Source organism: Pristis pectinata, chromosome 33, assembly GCF_009764475.1.
Source record: "Pristis pectinata isolate sPriPec2 chromosome 33, sPriPec2.1.pri, whole genome shotgun sequence".
NCBI classification, from domain to species: domain Eukaryota; kingdom Metazoa; phylum Chordata; class Chondrichthyes; order Rhinopristiformes; family Pristidae; genus Pristis; species Pristis pectinata.
The window spans coordinates 5,733,155-5,751,431 of NC_067437.1; the positions used below are offsets into that span (position 1 = coordinate 5,733,155).

General features: G+C 45.5%; 1 protein-coding gene across 3 annotated transcripts in view; it reads left to right on the forward strand.

Annotated features, from left to right (window-relative positions):
* Positions 1-18,273, forward strand: part of LOC127585703 (transcription factor MafK-like) — a 44,958-nt gene extending 26,685 nt beyond the window's left edge. For 2 of the 3 annotated variants that reach the window (XM_052043405.1, XM_052043404.1), the window contains one exon: positions 251-18,273. In XM_052043405.1, coding sequence (XP_051899365.1) covers positions 251-658 — 408 coding nt within the window. In that variant the 3' untranslated portion in view covers positions 659-18,273. The remainder of the gene's footprint in view (positions 1-250) is intronic. The other variant, XR_007958556.1, reaches the window with a different exon arrangement.
* Positions 18,274-18,277: the final 4 nt, after the last annotated feature.

Below are 18,277 nucleotides of genomic sequence, written 5' to 3' on the forward strand. Positions count from 1 at the left end.
AGTGGTTGAGGCAGGTACAACTACAACATTTGAAGGACACTTGGACAGGTACAGGGATATGGGCCAACCGCGGGCAAATGGGACTTGCAGTGGGCACCCTGGTTGGCATGGGCGACGTGGGCTGAAGGAGCTGTTTCCGTGCTGAGTGACTCTATGAGATGCTTGATCCTGCGACCATGGTCTTCCCAATGAGGTTGCCTGGCTGAGGTATTACTTGCCCCCACTGCATTGTCGCTCTGGTGCCTTGCAGATCAAGAGAGAATCGGGTGAGAACACCCCGGTGCTGATGGACCAGGACCTGGTGTCGATGTCCGTGCGGGAGCTGAACCACCACCTCCGCGGCCTCTCCAAGGACGAGATCCTGAACCTGAAGCAGCGGCGGAGGACCCTGAAGAACCGGGGCTACGCGGCCAGCTGTCGGGTGAAGAGGGTGACCCAGAAGGAGGAGCTGGAGCGGCAGAAGGCTGAGCTGGAGCAGGAGGTGGAGAAACTGGCGGCGGAGAACGCTGACATGAAGACTGAGCTGGACGCACTGCGCTCCAAGTACGAGGCCCTCCAGAGCTTTGCCAGGACGGTGGCGTGTGGACCCATCACGCCCACAAAGGTCAACACGACCAGCGTGATCACCATCGTGAAGTCCTCCAACTTCTCCCGCTAGCACCCCCCCAGCCAAGGCCCCGCTTTTCCGAAAGGGCCCCCATCCTCGAGGAGGGGGAGGGGGGAGCTTTTTTGGCTTGCGAGGTAAGAATTCTGGTATTCCGACAACACCCAAGCCAAGGTTTACGCAGCACAGAAACTCCTCCTCTCCTTTTCCCTCCCCGGGACGGATGTTGCCGCAGGAAACCTTTTCACCGATGAATTGACTTGAGGCGGGGAAAGTACTCGTGGGGAAGGGGCGGGTTCCTGGGTGGGTTGGGGGAGAGCCATTACTGGAGAGAGTGGAGTGGGAGCCCCGCTCGTACTCGGGCTGATCACTGTGGTTGAGCGGCAGATGTTGAACCACCCTGCACGGCCCGCACCCCGCAAATAAATCCAGCCGGGTTGTTCCTCCCAGGTTGATGGTCTCCCTCGACCCAAGTGAGACAAACCATCAAATATATCCAGAAAACCAGAGCAAGGGAAAAGGCTGGGTCCGTACAGCTGATTGGGCAACCTTTGCAAAGAGCAAGGCTTCAGTGCGTATTCCCTTACCAGACGCACTGAGAGGAGGCCATTCAGTGAAATCCTGGTTCCTCTGTAACCTAAATCCGTGAACCCTTCTTTCTCCCATATCCATTGGTTGACCTCCCTGTCATAAGCATGGACCCTTCTCTTCAAAGTCCCTGCCCAATCTGCTGTGCCCTTCCAGCACATCCCACCATAACGTCCCGGAAACAATAACTGCTCTCTGCCTTTCAGAACTAAGCACTGTTTCAATGCCAGAACATCTGGATTGCAAACCATGACTAACTCTTACCACAATGGCTCTTTAAGGGGAAAGCAACTCTGAACTGTAACTTAATGAAGTTGAGAAGTCTCTTCTGCTTGTTGATTGTGTTTTAAAGTTCTCTTTATTTTTTTAAACGGCAGCAGTGCAGGGTCTTTTTTTGTTGACAGATGGGTGGTTACCATGGAACTGCCTGCTAGCTGCATGATAACACAGGGAAGGTTTTATTGCAGATTCATCTTGCCATTGAATGTCTTGTTCTGTTTCCTCTTGTGATACCTTTCTTTGTCTTAATTAACGGAACTCTATTTATGGAGTTATATGTAAAACAGAAAAATCTATATCGATAATTGTGGTTGCTCATTGTGCAAGAGTATTTATGACAGGAAGTGACATCATCAGTTCTTCAGCGAGCTGGATCACAGGTGAAGGGGTCAATTTGGGTTAATTCCAGTAAAACGCAGCTAGAATCGAAAATTGGGTCTATCCCTTGTTTGTATCTTCAGAATAGATGCCAGGAAGCAGGAATGTATCATAGAAGTGGCTAAATCTAGTGTTTTGTGGCCTTTGTTTGAATTGTTTTGTGGCCAAGGCCACAAAAGATGAGTGGGTTTCTTTGTATTTTCCTCAAGGAAACAGGAAGATTTTTGGAGAAAGATTCACTTCACAGGTAATACTCAAACTTGCTCAAGGCTGCCACTGTGGTTTTGTGGGGGAAGGGTTGGGGGGAACAGAGGGAGCAGTGGGAATCTGGATCAGTGGGAATCTGGATCAGTGAGGGAGGCAAAGGAGTGACAATAGAGTAACAACGGGTCTAATAGGATTGGGAAAATGAATCCTTTTGAGTGAAGTCAGACTGCACAAAGAAAGAGAGGCAGGTAGATCAGCAACGCTAATTGGTTTATTATTGTCACATGTACTGAGACACAGTGAAAAGCCTTGCCCTGCATGTCATCCAGGTAGATCATTCCAAGCATAAGTACGTTGGAGAAGTACAAAAGGAAAAGCAATAACAGAACGTAGAATATTCTCTGCATTTTACTGTCCCTCAGTCATAATGTTAATTTGGAGATTCAATAAATTATTTGGGATGCTGTCCTTGGAGGAAGTTCTGGTGTTCTGGGACAATGTCCAAGTGCTTAAATGTATCACATTGAGAGGAGAGGTTAGACAGACTTGGATGGTTTTCTTTGGAGAGTTAGAGGCTGAGGGGTGACCTGATAGAAGTGTATAAAATAATGAGAGGCATAGATAGGGTAGATGGTCAGTCTTTTACCCAGGGTGGAAATATCAAATACTATGGTGCATGGGTTTAAGGTGAGAGGGGGGAAAGTTTAAAGGAGATTTACAAGGCACGTTTTTTTACATAGGGAGTGATAGGTCCCCAGAGGGCACTGCCAGGGGAAGTGGTAGAGGCAGATGTGATAGTAGTGTTTAGACAGGCACATGAACAGGCAGGGAGTGGAGGGATATGGACCACGTGCAATCAGATGGGATTAGTTTAAGTTGGCGTCATGGTCAGCACAGACATGGTGGGCTGAAGGCCCTCTTCCTGTATTGTTCTATGTTCTAATGGCTTGGTGTAGCATTCAGGTGCTTGTGCACAGGCTGAAGAGAAAACAGCTCTAAGGATTTGGGATACCTGAACAAAATTGAGTCTAATATAGTAATTGTTGCAAAGAAAGAAGCTGTTCCCCAAAATACCAATTATCGAGCTGGGTTGTTGGGGAGAATGGGGCCTGTTGATTTGTTCCTCGAATCTCATCATCCTCCCTACTTCTGGTCATTGCACTATGACGTCTGCTGGAGTCTGAGTGAGTGACAAGAGTCCTCCGATTAACAACAGTATTGCCAATTTGAAAGGGCCTTGTAACCGGGTGATATTGCCCTCTGCCTATTGGTTCAGTACATCACAAAGTGCTACTCCTGCTGGGGTATCAGTGCTCAGGAATTTGTCCATTGTTATGGTGGAGGGGGGAGCATTTGGAGCTGGAAGGAGATCGGGAGCATCATGGATGTGTCCAATTGTGGATAAGGAAGGGATTAGCCCTCTCAAGCCCCTTTTCTGACCTTCCAACTTCCAACACTCGCCACCTCCAATGGAATTACTGCCAAATTAGTGAGGATTTTTGAACCAATAGCCCATTAAATAGCATGAGGTAGAGGTTGCTAAAATTAGTGAATGAACAGACCTCCTCCTGTATCTAAATTACTATGATTGAACGAGCAGTCAGAAGACTCTTTTGTACTGGTGATGGTAACGGGACGATAGCAGGAATATTGTTAATCTGGGGATTTCTGTGTTTGTCCTTGAGTTTAAAGGCTGTCTGGCTCCAGAAACCCAACTGAGGAGCAGACGAGGAGTAGCGGAGAGGGAAACTGTGAATTCGGGGACTCGACAGGATAAGTGCTTGAACAACCAAGGGCTAGTTGGGGTATAGATTCACCAGCAAGTGGCTGTGAGCATAGGTGTGTTGTTACCTGCTGTTGGAGGAGCCAAAATTCTAAAACATCCAGCTGCTAATGAGTTGCATGTTTACAGTAGGTGTCCTGGGACAAATCTCCACCAACTAACACTAGTGTTTCTCCTTGGGTGTAGTGCACCAAACACAAGTAAATATATATTGGACCAGTAGCAGCCAAGTAACCCCACCAAAAGAAAACGTCTTCCTCCCTCACCAGTTTTTGAGGAAGCACACCTTACACTGGCCTGACGCTCAGCTCCATGTCTAACCTTGGTGTCTATTTTATAGCCCCCGAAGCAAGTCTCCATTGGCGCAGGAGATTGTCTATCTCAATAGCCCGAGGGCCTGGTGTCAGCGTTCACTGGGCCATGAGTTTATCATTGTTCCTTTTTATTGCAGAAGTTTACCTGAGCTTAGTTCTGCTTGAATAAGCAAAAAATTGATTTGCAGTTCCCTTGACCCATAATGCTCCTTTGTTCTGCTTTAAAGAAGTGTTTTAGTCTTTCAGCCTGGTTAAATTCAACCACTGCCTGTTGAGCTTTGGGGGAACCTTGTCCAAGTTTCCATGGTGGAGAGCAGTTTATCTAAGCTGGTCCCATTTGCCTATCTTTGGCCCATATCCCTGTAAACCTTTTCTATCCATATACCTGTCCAAATATGTTTAAGGTAAAATAGAGGGAAATTTGAAGGGCAGGGATCCACCAAAATATGGTCCATTGGAAACTAGTTCAGAAACAGCTGTTATCAGTGGGGATGTCAATAGATTGTGTTCGTAAAGTGTGACTGTAACTTTAAGGAGAACAGCATAACTAGGACAGAAGATTTGCGGTAATGTCTAACTACAAGCAAATGTTAAGGTTTTTTCCCCCTCTGTCCCCACCCAGCGTTGCAGAAAGGAGATAAAATATTTTGAGCATTGATACCCTGTTAGCTGGCAAATAAGGACAGAATTTTCACCCCTCCTTTCACTGTCACTCTGCTGACTCCCGTGGCACTTTCAATTAAAAGCGCATGTGATTGACAATTTTGTAAACAGAGTTGCAAAGAGAATTCCCTAACCGTGAGGAATGCAGTGACACATCGAAGGTAAACAGTCCTCCGGGTCAAACACTAGCACTCCCAGGTAGAGCACTTAAGAGAGCAAATCCCCTATCATTGCCCAGCAGACAAAGTCCACTAACCTGATAACCAGTAATGTCAGGTGCAGGTGACGTGACAACGGTGTGGTCCATGGCGGGAGAGGGTCATTTGCAGTTGAGATGTAAGTGATAGAGGGCTCAAGAACACTTAACCATGGTTTGGGTTGTGGGAACAACTCCATCTAGATTGGAACTAATTATACAGGGCGTACTACAGCTTAAACAGAGGACAGTGCAAATTTTGCACAATGACCTGGCTGTGATTTACACGTGACCTTGTGTAGCTTCAGATGTAGAAACCCATCTGGGCTATTTTAGCCTTTCCCACCATGATACCTGGTTTATGGGACAGAATTAACAAGATCATGCATCGTAACATAAGACTTGAATTGCCTCTGATACCATAGGGTAGACAGCAGGAAACTTTTACCCCATAGCAGAGATATCTAAAACTAGAGGGTGTCAGTTTAGGGTAAGGTGCAAGAGGTCAAGAAGGGATCTGAAGAAAAACCTTTTCACCCAGAGAGTGAAAAACAAACTGCTGGAGCAACTCGGCAGGTCAGACAGAGTCTGTGGAGGGAAATGGACAGTCGAAGTTTCGTGTTGAAACCACTCATAGAACATAGAACACCACAGCACAGTACAGGCCCTTCAGCCCACAATGTTGTGCTGACATTTTACCCTGCACTAAGATCCATCTAACCCTCCCCTCCCACATTGCGCCCCCCCATTTCTCTATCATTCATATTTCTATCTAAGAGTCGCTTAAATGTCCCTAATGTATCTGCCCCCACAACCTCTGCCGGCAGTGCGTTCCACGCACCCACCACTCTCTGTGTAAAAAAAAACTTACCTCTGACATCCCCCCTTATACCTTCCTCCAATCACCTTAAAATTCTGTCCCCTCATGTTAGCCATTGTTGCCCTGAGGAAAAAGTCTCTGACTGTCCACTTGATCTATGCCTCTTATCATCTTGTACACCTCTATCAAGTCACCTCTCATCCTCCTCCTCTCCAAAGAGAAAAGCCCGAGCTCGCTCAACCTATCCTCATAAGACATGCTCTCCAATCCAGGCAACATCCTGGTAAATCTCCTTTGCACCCTCTCTAAAGCTTCCACATCCTTTCTATAATGAGACGACCAGAACTGAACACTGTTCATCTGGACAGAATATGCAGGAATCTGGAGGGTTTGTTCTTTACTCCAGATTCCATCAATCACAGTCTCTTGTGTCTCTCAGCTGATCAGTACACCCTTCCACTTCCTTTCTCCCCTGTGGAACTATTCCCTGTAAGATCCCATTCCTCTTCTCAGTGCCCTCCAGTTAAAGGAATCCCTCCTATATTCCTTATTGCACTTACTTGTAGAGGAGACTTTGAAGCATTGAACTGCCACCTCTTGAAGAACCTGGTGCTCTGGTCAATCAATTGCCTCATCTCGTTGGACCTTGAAAATCAAAATAAAATGTGGGCCCAGGAAATCCGAAATTGGACTTTGCTGGGAAGAAATTGGTGCTGCCTTTGTGTTTGAGGGTCTCAAATTAGTTGGGATATTCTTCAACACGATCCAAGAATGTGCCAAAGGAAGGGAGTTTGTCCTTGATCCATTGAGCGAATGATTATGGCAATGTGTGTGCTCCATTCACCTCTGCGTTCCAGTGTAGATGATTAACAATTTTTTATGCTAAATCTCACACTGTTCTGGAAGTAAAGAGCTGCCCTGTTGCTCTTTGTGCCAACACTGTAAACTGTTCAAAAAAAAAAGCACATGCTCATGAAGTGGGCACCCTACCAATCAGATTGATTCTTGCTCTCCTCAGTCAAAGGCCAAAGGAGATTTGGTAATATCTGTACCTCTCAATACTGAAGTGGTGGTGGAGGCTGATACATTGGACAAGTTCAAGAGATTGTTAGATAAGCATATGGAGGAATTTAAGTTGGAGGGATATGTGGGAGGAAGGGGTTAGATAGTCTTAGGTGTGGTTTGAAGGCCGGCACAACATGGTGGGCCGAAGGACCTGTATTGTTCTGTGGTTCTATGGTACAACACAGAGCGGTGTTTAAAAACAATGACACACCAACTGTGTGTTCTGATTTTTTCAGTTGATATTTGGTAGTGAATTGTAGAGCGGATGTACTTGAATGCTAAAACAGGATGGACCGGGCAAAATATTATCTTTGGATCAGGATTACAAAACTCAGTGTTATGCCTGGCAAAGAAGTTGTGTATAAATATGTGGAATTAAGCAGGAAGAATTTCGCGTGTTGGAATTCTGTAATTGTTGTGTGCCTATGAACAATTCCAGAATTGTTGAGTGCATATCAAAGGGTGTGTGGGTGTGGGGAGTTATGGTAAGGTTGCTGATGAAGGAGGAAATAGTGCAGTTGGGGTGGGGCCAGTGGGGGAGTCGGGAAAACCGGGTAATCGGATGACAGATGGTGATAATTGAGAATCATTTCAAAGTAGAAAGTCAAGTCAAAAGGTCCCTGCTGATGGTTGACATAGACATGATGGTCTGAAGGGCCTGACCCATGCTGTACAGCTCGAGAATTCGAAGACTATGGCAAAAGATGAAATGTGGAACAGCCAAGAATGTAAAAAATGTGTGAAGAGTTGATAGATTTAAATGGCACTTGGGTGTTAAAAGCAGGAATATGAAGGAAAGTGTTGAGTTCTTTAGCTTTAAGTTCCTGAGTAAGTATGAGGCTGTAGAATAACTCTCGGTATTAATAGGGGTGGATGTGAAGCTGGAATATCTTGGCCACAGGGATGCCCCGTGTTTAGTCAGTACAACCTACCTCGGAACCCTGGGTTGTTAATCTCAGGTGTTTATCGGTACAAGAGCCATTGTGCATTTTCAGTGGCTCCTTTCGGGAGCTGGAAGAAATCCAAATCCCGTACGGAGTTTGCACAATCTCCTTGTAACTATGTGTGTTTCCTGCAACATCCCAAAGACGTGCGGGCTGGTAGGTTAGTTGGTCTCTGTCAATTGCTCCCAGGTGCGCAGGTGAGCGGTAGAATTCGATGGGAGTCGATGGGAATGTGGGGAGAATAAAATGGGATTAATGCAGGATTAGTGCAGATGGGTGTTCGATGGTTGGTGCGGACTCAGTGGGCTGAAGGGCCTGTTTCTGCGCTGCATGATCCTATGACTCCTCTACAAAAGAAAAATTATTGCTGTTAAAGGTTTGGATTAATTGTTCTACCTCACTAACTGTAAACCAACCTCAATCACTAAACAGATGCTTAAAAACTAGGATATCTCCAAGCACTGTACCCAGTCCTAGAGAGGGATCTGTTTGTGATATTGTTAACTTACTACAACAACATTTTAACATTTAATATTACAACAAATGCTTGTTGCCTTAAAAAATGTGTTGGCTGCCCCTGTGCCATATTATAGCTAAGACTTAAACCATAAACCTCTGGTGTCATGACTCAGTTCAGCCTGACACCGACATCCACGGCCTCCTGCACTGCTGAGTCGATGCTAGATGCAGATTAGAGGAGCAGCACCTCATATTCTGCCTTGACGGTCTCCAACCTGACGGCATGAACCTCGATTTTTTCCAACTTCTGGTTACTATGCCCCTCTGTCCCTTCCCCTTTCTTTTCCTGATCTATTTCTTTCCCCTCCCCACCCTCCCCTTGACTCCATGGTCCATTGTCCTCTCCTATCAGATTTCATCTTCAGCCCTTCCACCTATCACCTTCCAGCTTCTGACACCATTCCCACTCTCCTCCCTCCCCCACCTGTCTATCAACTCCCCCCCCCCTCACCTGGATCCACCTATCACCTGCCAGCTCTTGCTCCACCCCTTCCCCCCCCCCCACCTTTTTTATACTGGCTGTCTCCCGTCTTCCTTTCCAGTCCTGATGAAGGGTCTTGACCCGAAACGTCAACTGCCCATTCCCCCCTCATAGATGCTGCCTGACCCGCTGAGTTCCTCCAGCTCCTTTGTGCGTTGCTCCAGATTTCCAGCATCTGGAGTCTCTTGTGTCCCAGTTGAAACTTGCCCATTTGTTGTGGTGCGTGAATTGAAGTATCCTACCATCAAATAGGGGGTGAGGGTATGGTCGGTGTCAGTTTGTCCTCTGAGAGCAGCATTGCTGAAAAGACTGGCAAAGCAAGGGACGGTTTCCTGCCAACCACTTCTCCCTCATTGCCCTGAGGTTTGGGGGTTACAACCTGTGGGTTGGGAAGTGAAGCATTCTCATCCTGAGCTGCCATCTGCTTCCTGTGTGCTGCTGCGAGGCATGAGCCTTCTCCAGTGTCTGAGGACACCTTCGCTCTGCTCTCATGAAAGTACCTTCCTTCGAAGTTCAGTCAGCTCGAAACCAATGACTGACGTTTCTGACCACATACAATGCTTCTCTAATATCTCACATACACAGTGGTTGCATCTTAAAATAACCAGTGTCAAGAATAAGCAAGAAGCTGCAAAAATATCTCCTGGGAGCAGATGCAACTTGCAATATTTTATCTTATTAATGGTGACAATGTCAATACCATCCTCTTCTAGGCTAATATATATTTTTTGACAAAGCAACATCATATGGGTGCTGGAAAGCGGAAATAAAAATAGATAATGTCAGAAATAGTCTACAGGTCACTCAGCCTCAGTGAAGGGAATGATGGTTAACGTTCTGGGTTGAAAGCCCATAGAGTCATACAGCACAGAAACAGGCCCTTCAGCCCACTGGGTTGGTACCAACCATCAAGCATTCACTTACACTAATCCTACTTTATTTTCTTCATGTTCCCATCAACTCTCCCCCAGATTCTACCACTCACTAGAGGCAACTCACAGCGGTTAATTAGTCTATTAACCTGCATATCTTGGGAATGTGGGAGCAAACCGGAGCACCCAGGGGAAACTCATGCGTTCAGGGAGAACGTGTAGATTCCACGCAGGCAGTGCTGGAGGTCAGGATTGAACCCAGGTTGCTGGAGATATAAGGCAGCAGCACTACCAGCTGCACAGCCAGTGCAGAAAAGATTTACCAAGATGTTGCCTGGACTTGGGGGCCTGAGTTACACGGAAAGGTTGCATAGACTAGAACTTTATTCTCTGGAATGTAGGAGATTGAGGGGTGACCTGATAGAGGTGTATAAGATCATGAGGGGGGCATAGACCGGGTGAAAGTGCACAGTCTTTTTCCCAGGGAGGGGGTGCTAAAAACAAGAGGGCATAGGTTTAAGATCAGAGGCAAGAGATTTAAAAGGGACATCATGGGCAGCTGCTTCACACAAGGGGTGGTGCGTATTTGGAATGAGCTGCCAGAAATAGTGGTTGAGGCAGGCACATTAGCAACATTTAAAAGCCATCTAGATAAGTACATGGATAGGAGAGTTTCAGAGGGCTACGGGTCAAATGAGGGCAGATGGGACCAGCTCGCTGGGCAACACAGTCCGCGTGGACGAGTTGGGCTGAAGATCCTGTTGCCGTGCTGTATGACTCTATGACCACCTGAAACATTAACTGCTTCTCCCCACTCATTTGCAGATCTGATCATCACTTCCAGCTTCTTGTACTGATTTGTTTGACTCGTAAGCGTTAATGTTTTTAATGGTGCCACCACCTTGAAATACAGTTTCATATCACTGTGTTTTATCCATTAGCCATGGACACAACTTGTAATGAAAATCAAAAACTGGCAGCTGCTGGAAATCTGAAATCAAATCAGAAAATGCTAGAGACACTTAGCAGGTCAGGCAGCATCTGTGGAGAGAGAAACAGGGTTGACTTTTTGGGTCGATAACCCCTTAAGAACTGTGAAAGGGAGAAAAGATTAGACTTAAGTTGCAATGAGAGTGGGGGAGGGATGGATAGGCCAAAGTGAATATTGTGATGGGGTGAGGGCAGGGTTGCCATGTGGATAAGTTGTTGATGAAAGCATCTGGTTAATAGATTAATGAGGGAAATTACAGAGGGAGAGAGCGAGAGAAAGAACACAGATGAACGCTGAGCTATAAGAAATGCCCAACAGGTCACACTGTGCCTCTGGAGAGAGCAAAAACAGAGCCAATTTTACAAAGGATGATCTCCTGTGTCCTTTCAATATTCTCATGATGACCCCCAACAATGGAACAGCATTGATGGTGGACAATCTTTCCGGGGGGGTTTTTTATCACTGTAGCTGTTAGTCTGAAAGCAATAGTCGCTGCTTAACAATGGACCTTATTCTGTCTGTTTATGTGCTGTATAAAAGACAGTCTTCTTTGTTTAAATGAGTAACATTTACAAACTCCATCTGTCCAGTCCCAAAAATCTAAAGCAAACACTTCGTCAAATGCATCTCAGCCCCAACTATTTCCAAAGTTTCACTCTCTGTGACTTCCTGGGCATATTGACCACCCTCTGGTTAAGATACTGTAAGTCTGACTTGAACTTAAATCACCTTGATATAAAGGAAGCATTTAACACATAGTTTATGTGAAGGTTCTGGGGAAGATCCCAATGTTTTGTTGCAGTCTTGACAATCATGGAGCAAGCTGCATAAGTAAAACGAGTCTCTGTTTTCCTTTTGAGGAAGTAGATGAATCTAAATGACCTGGAGTCCTTGCCATGGATCACAGAAAGTTAACATCCAACCAGTTGGGTCAGAAAATGATATGTTGGCCTTTATTGAGAGAGGATTTGAGTAAAAAAGGTAGGGAGGCTTTGCTCCAAATATATAAAGACCTAGGGAATCCATATCTGGAATATTTTGTATAATTCTGGTTTCCCTACCTTAGGAAGGATGCATTTACAATGGAGAGGGTGCAGAGAAGGTTCACCAGATTGCTTCCTGTGATTGGGATTTGTCACGAGGAAAGTACAGCACAGAAACAGGCCCTTCGGCCCACCATGCCTGTGCTGACCTTTTGGCCATCGACACTAATCCCATTTGCCTGCATTAGGACCGTATCCTTTTATGCCTTGCCTCAAGTGTCTGTCTAAATGTCTCTTAAAGTAATTATATCTGATTCCACCACCTCCTCTGGCAATGGGTTCCAAACATCAACCAGTCTCTCCGTAAAAACTTGCCCCTAAGATCCCCTTTAAATCTCCTACCTCTCGCCCCTTGTTCTTGATACCCCCTGCCATGGGAGCAATTAAGCAAATTTACAACTACTCTCTGGAGTTTAGAAGAATGAGAGGTGACCTTGTTGAAAAGTATAAAATTCCGCTGGTGCATACAGGGATGAAGCTTTTCCCCAAGTTAGGCTTGGCATATATATGTCGAGAAGATGCCTCCCTTGGTCTGGGGAGTCTAGAACCAAAGGAATACATTCAGAATAAGACTCGGCAGTTTAAGACAAGTGCAGAGAGAATTATGAATCTTTGGGGCTTTGAAAGACACACAAATATGGAAGCTAAGTCGTTAGGTAGACAAGGCAGAGATAGATTTTTGGACTACAAAACCCTGGGTTGTGGTGTTCAGACGGGTACTGGAGTTCAACCAAGCGATCAGAACTTATTTACTGGCAGAGGAGTTTCAAGGCACCCGTTACTAATGAATTAGTTTGCTTCAACTGTACCAATGACCAACCATTCTTGCATGGTCTGCCCCAGCAATCTTCCTAGGGTGATCTTCATGGTTCCTGCTTGCATCAAAGTCCAAATGTGAGGGACTCTTCAACACACCAAGGTGTCTCGAAGTACTTTCCGAGGAAGAAGAGTGGGGATCCAGCCAGGAGGTGAGAGATGGGGTTTATGAAGGTGGACTCACTGAATTGTAATTGCATTTGGTTTATTGTTGTCAGATGTGAAAAGCTTTTGTCTGCGTGCCATCCAGACAGATCATTCCATACAGAAGTACATCAAGGTAGTATAAAAGGGGAAGAAAACAATGCAGAAGATAGTGCAGTGCAGGTAGACAAATAAAGTGCAAGGGTCACAGTGAGGTAGATTGAGAGATCAAGAGTTCATCTTTATCGTACGAGAGGTCCGTTCAAGAAGTGGAGATGAGGGTGAATGGAAGTGGAAAAAATGGAACAGAGGATGTGAGAGAAGGCATTGATTGTAGAGGTCAGGTGCTGAGGTATGGTGGAAGGATTTGGAACCGTAGACAAATTTTGAAATCGATGTACTGGTGGACACGGAGAATGTTGATGGGTAAAAGTCTTGATCCCCCACACTGTGCAGGGTGAGACACAGCCTTGGTTTGGGGTGCAGAGTCAGCAGAGGTAGGAGAAAGCCAAAGGTCTGGCTGCTATCCAGTGACCCATGGCCTAAACAAGCCCCATTTTCTCCATCCTCCCAATTATGTGCCACAGACTGAATAAATCAGAGGAACCTTTCGTGTTTATTTCCTGGAACTCACTGCAGTACTGGTGGTAGAAACAGTCAATCAGTATTTTCCGAAGGGAATTGGATGGGCTCTTAAGGGAAACCAACTTGACTAGATTGTTCTACATGGTCTGGATGATCTCCAAGTTAATGGTCCAATGTGTAATTTGTATAGGATTCAATAATGTCAGCACTGTTAACATTAATATTGTTGAGCTGACTTCATTGTTTCATGGCGTTGGGTCCCACACGTTAGGCTTGTGATTGGACACTTGGTTAAGGAGGGAGGCTTTAAGGAGTAGCGGGAAGGGTGGAGAAATTTAGGATGGTAATTGGCCAATTTAGGATCTTGGCAGCTGTGGGCATGGCTGCCAATGGCAAGCTGATGTTACCACCTTAATCATGGCCAGCAGGAGATGATGTGTGGAATGAACTACACCTGCCAGTGTTGGCCCATAGTTGAGCTCCATATCATGGTATTCCTGACCAGAGAGGTTGATACCAATGTCAGTAGGCCAGGAGTAAAGAACACGCTATTCTTTAAATGTATGATTGTGAGTAGTATTGACAGGCAGCTGTACCAATGTCTCTCAAAGGTTAGACACCTAATGGGCTTCCCAACTCCGCTCTTGTCAAGCCAACCATCTCCCACTGGCTGCTTGTTTCAGAGGGGAAGTCCACTCTCTGAATTGCCATGCTGATATGAGTAGGAAGGTCTTTCTGTCTGTGTACTGATGCTGTTCAACTTTCTTGGGCCATCCAGAGACCATTTGGAGATGGATGCTTTTATTCAAAGTTCTTCTCTGTGATGTCATTACCACCCATTCCAGTCTCCGTTTGAACTTGGTGTCTCTGGGTTATCAAAGTTCCAGACCGTTGCATCTTCCCTGGGGGCTGTTGAACCACTCCACCTCAGATCATTTCCTCAAGCAGAGCAGGAGGTAACATGGCAGTGGTTCTTAATTTGGCAGCAGTTCTTAATTCAGTGGAAGGTACATAAGCAGTAGCAGAATGAGGGACTGTAAATTAGTCAGATGAACCCAAATGGGAGATTGGGGGAAACGGAACAGTTCTCAGCCGCCATGAGGAGAAAGTAGGAAGGAATGTGTTGATGGATGAGACACATTGGGGCAGCAGTTTAGGTCTTGTTAGTGCTGTTTCCTTTGAGAATGAAATGAAACAGGATGGGTACCACAAAGCCAAAATCAGCGATTTTTTTCTATCGAGTTGACAGTTGGTGACCTTGGATGAAGTGTGGCCACAACTTTCAGTTGATACCTTCACAAAGCAAGGGACTCCTCCCAGTTTCTCTGGTTCTCTGCCTTTCTTTGTCCTGTAATCTGATGGGATGAAACATTGGAAGATTTTGGGGGAGGTCGGGGTGTGGTTGGGTGTGTCAGTGACTCCAGAAAGCAAGAAGATTGCTTTTAGAATGCTCACATGATGATTAACATAACTTTCCTTCAAGTGACCTTAAGTATGCACAAGAGCAGGCATGGGCCCTGTCACTAGGCACATACTGTACCTGGTGTGTTTCACATGCATTCTGATTCCTAAAGGGTTCCTCCCAGAGTAATTTTTACTCTATGCCAATTACAGAATGATTTGTTGGGGGAGATATGAAACAATAGTCAAGTAGAGAATATAAAGATGGAATTCTGTTACTAAGACTTGAAGACACCATGTACAGAATGAACAAGGGATTCATTGGCCATTTGCTGTTACTTACTCCATTCCCAGCATAGTTTACCCTTGCTGCAAATGAGTTGAGATGAAGGGTCTCGACCCAAACTGTTGAATGTCCATTTCCCTCCACAGGTGTTGCCCGACCCAAGTTCCTCCAGCAGCTTATTGCTGGCTCCAGATTCCAGCAGCTGCCGTTTCTTGTCTCCATCAAGCATTAAATCCAATCTTCTTTATTTCCTTTTCTCGTTGCCAAATTCTCTAATCGTCTCTTTACAAGGTGGTGGGTGAATCAGTGCATTCAATGTGGAGGAAGCACTCCCACAGTCCAGTTAGGTAATGAATCCCAGGGATGGCAAGGTATTCCTGGTCAGGGTGGTGTGGGACATGAATGGGATCTGCAGGGAGTGGTATTCACTGCCTTTGCCCCCCTTGGTGGTAAGTAGCCTCATGGTTTTGTTGCTCAAACCTGTGATAGTGCAAAGGACCGTTTCTCCCCTCACACACCACCCATTTTCGCTCCTTCCTTACTACATTTTGTAAAGCCAGCAAGATTGCTTCACCTTTTTACATGGAAAATGAGTACAGGGACTCCCCATGCTATGGACGTCTTGACTTACAGAAATCCATCTTTTTGCAAATTCTCCCATAAATTTTTAAAAACTTTTTCACAGTGGTAGGAATAATGTTTTGTGGTCATCATCAACAACTGGATACAGAATATATTCCATTGGCTTAATTATGGGAAGTGTTAGGGTGAATATTCAGTGAAATGAAAGAATTATACCAAGTAGGGTGATACGATACAGGTGGCTGTAGAAAACAGACATTTCCAAGTTACGGAGAAATCAACAGTACTGAGGAACAGAACCCTTCCATAGCCTGTAACCTTACATAGCCTGTATTCTAATATCAGGGTAGCTCTGTGTGCCTGCTTGTGAGTGTGCGTGGGCAGGAGCAGAACAAGGGACCAGGAGTAAGTTGCTCTGATAAACCCAGTTGGGAAATTGGGGGGAATGGAATGGTTGCCACGAGGAGAATAAGGGAGATGCATTTCAGAGGCAATCACATGCATGTGCATGAACCGGGCTACATTTTTATTTAGACCTGCCTGTTCTGCTGTCTCTCAATTTTCTTGAACTTCCCAGTACATTCACTAATAGCAGGACAGTCACCAGTTCACCTTTGTTGTTGACCCTTCGGCCACTGCACATCAGGTAGAGCGGGAGCATGGATGATACGACTAGCTCCTCCATAGATGCTGTCTGACCTGCTGAGTTCCCCCAGTGTCCTTTTGTGTCACTTCAGATTTCAGCATCTGCAAACTTGTAATGAGGGCTCTCTGGCTGCGATTTCACCTACTCTTGGGCTTCTTCACACCCCTTCCTTGGTGGGCGTGGAGGAGAGGTCTGTAATCTGCTCGGCATTTCCCCGGCCAAAATAGGAAACTCTACCCAAAGGTTCCAAAACCCATCCTTGCCACACAGCCGTGTAACATCACCCAGTGGAAGGCTTGAGTTATTTTAAAAGCCATCCCACTTCCTATAAAACGTGGGGAGGATGTGTGGTTTAACAGTAACATCCGTCTGCCTATTTTTTGCCATTGTGGCCAGCGATTACGTCACACAGACACCTGCACCCTCCTCAACCTGACATCAGAAGCATGACTGAAACCCGGCTTAAAGATAAAATGTTCCAATCAACATAATTTCCAACACACCAAACTCTAGACGATGCACGTTTTAATTAGGACTTCAGGGATATATTTTATAGGGTTTTTGCTTTGAATTGTAAGGTGTCGTCTCCACATCAGCTGTTTGTTTATAAAATTATGGCTGTGCAAGAAATCTTACAATTAACTGCAGGCTGATTATTTACCCAGGATAGTTACCTGCCAGAGAGGTTATTTTTTACCTCCACTTCCTGTACTATTTCTAGTCCACAGCAGAGCTGAGTCTGCCAGGATCAACACAATGAAGGCCTACAGAGTGGACTCCTTGCAATGAGATGTTGCATGTCAACAGGGCCGGCGACCTTAGTGATCAGATCCAGTGGGGGGGTGGGGGGAGTTGGTTGTTGATGTGATGTGTGGAGAATAGGTTACAGGGAAAAATAGCAAACCAGAAAATATCTTCTCTACAAAAATTTGACTGCTTGCCCAATGACTGAGCTGGAAGCATCAAAACAGTCAGTTGAGGCAAATTTGGAGCTACATTGGGTTGTCAGTAGACGGACATTTTACCTTTCCGCTTCCATAACTTGGTTCCAGGGGCCTGCAGCAAGTTTGAGGCCCTTTATGACCCTATGCTTGCAAGTATTGCCACCCTCAATGTCCTCTCTTCCTCCTCCCACTCCCCAAGATCTACTAAGTGGCGCAGTGACACAGCATTTAGTGCAGTGCCTCAACGCCAGGGGCCCAGGTTCGATCCCATCCACCTTGACTCAGCATATTCTCTCCCTGACCATTTGGGTTCCCCCCCCCCCCCCCGGCTGCTCTGGTTTCTCCCCACATCCCAAAGGTGTGTTGGTGGGTTCACTGGCTGCTTTCAATTACCCCTAGTGTAGGGCAATGACAATGTGACTCAAAGGGAAGTTGTTGAGTATGTGAGAGAGAACGAGGAGCACAGGGAAATAAAGAAGCTGGAATGGTACTGATGGGATTGCTCTGCTGGGGGCTAACATGGACATGATGGGTCAAATAGTAGCCTGCTCTATTGTTATATGCCTGCCTGAAATTAGGGAGATCAGAGGAAGTGGCCAACCAAGGAAGATTGGACAGAATTTTTGATTGTGCAAGGGACTACATTCTAATGCAGTTTGATCAAATACAAAGCAATATCAATATACATATATTTTTCTTTAGAAGACGTGGTATTTATAAACAGAGGTGATGTATAAAATATATTTAACCATAAGACTGACTAACACACTCATGCCTTCCTCCCTCTGGGAAGGGGTAGTTGGGAGTATGTAGGATTATAGGGCTTGTATAGGACCAGATGGGTATGTTTGAGGACTCCCACGGACACAGTGGTAGTTAGAACAAGTTGTCGACTCTGGTGATTTAAGGCGCTGCTCTGAGAACTGATTCTATTATTTATTGCATAAATTATTTCATTTTTTCTGTCCTATAAAACTTGTTTGTAGATATTAAAGATGTACTTTTTATATTATATGACCATGTTTCTTTAAAAAAAAAATCCACATATTTATTGCTTTGTAAAATTAATGTACCTTGATGCATTTATTTTGTATACTGTACCAATAAAGACATTTTTCCATACACA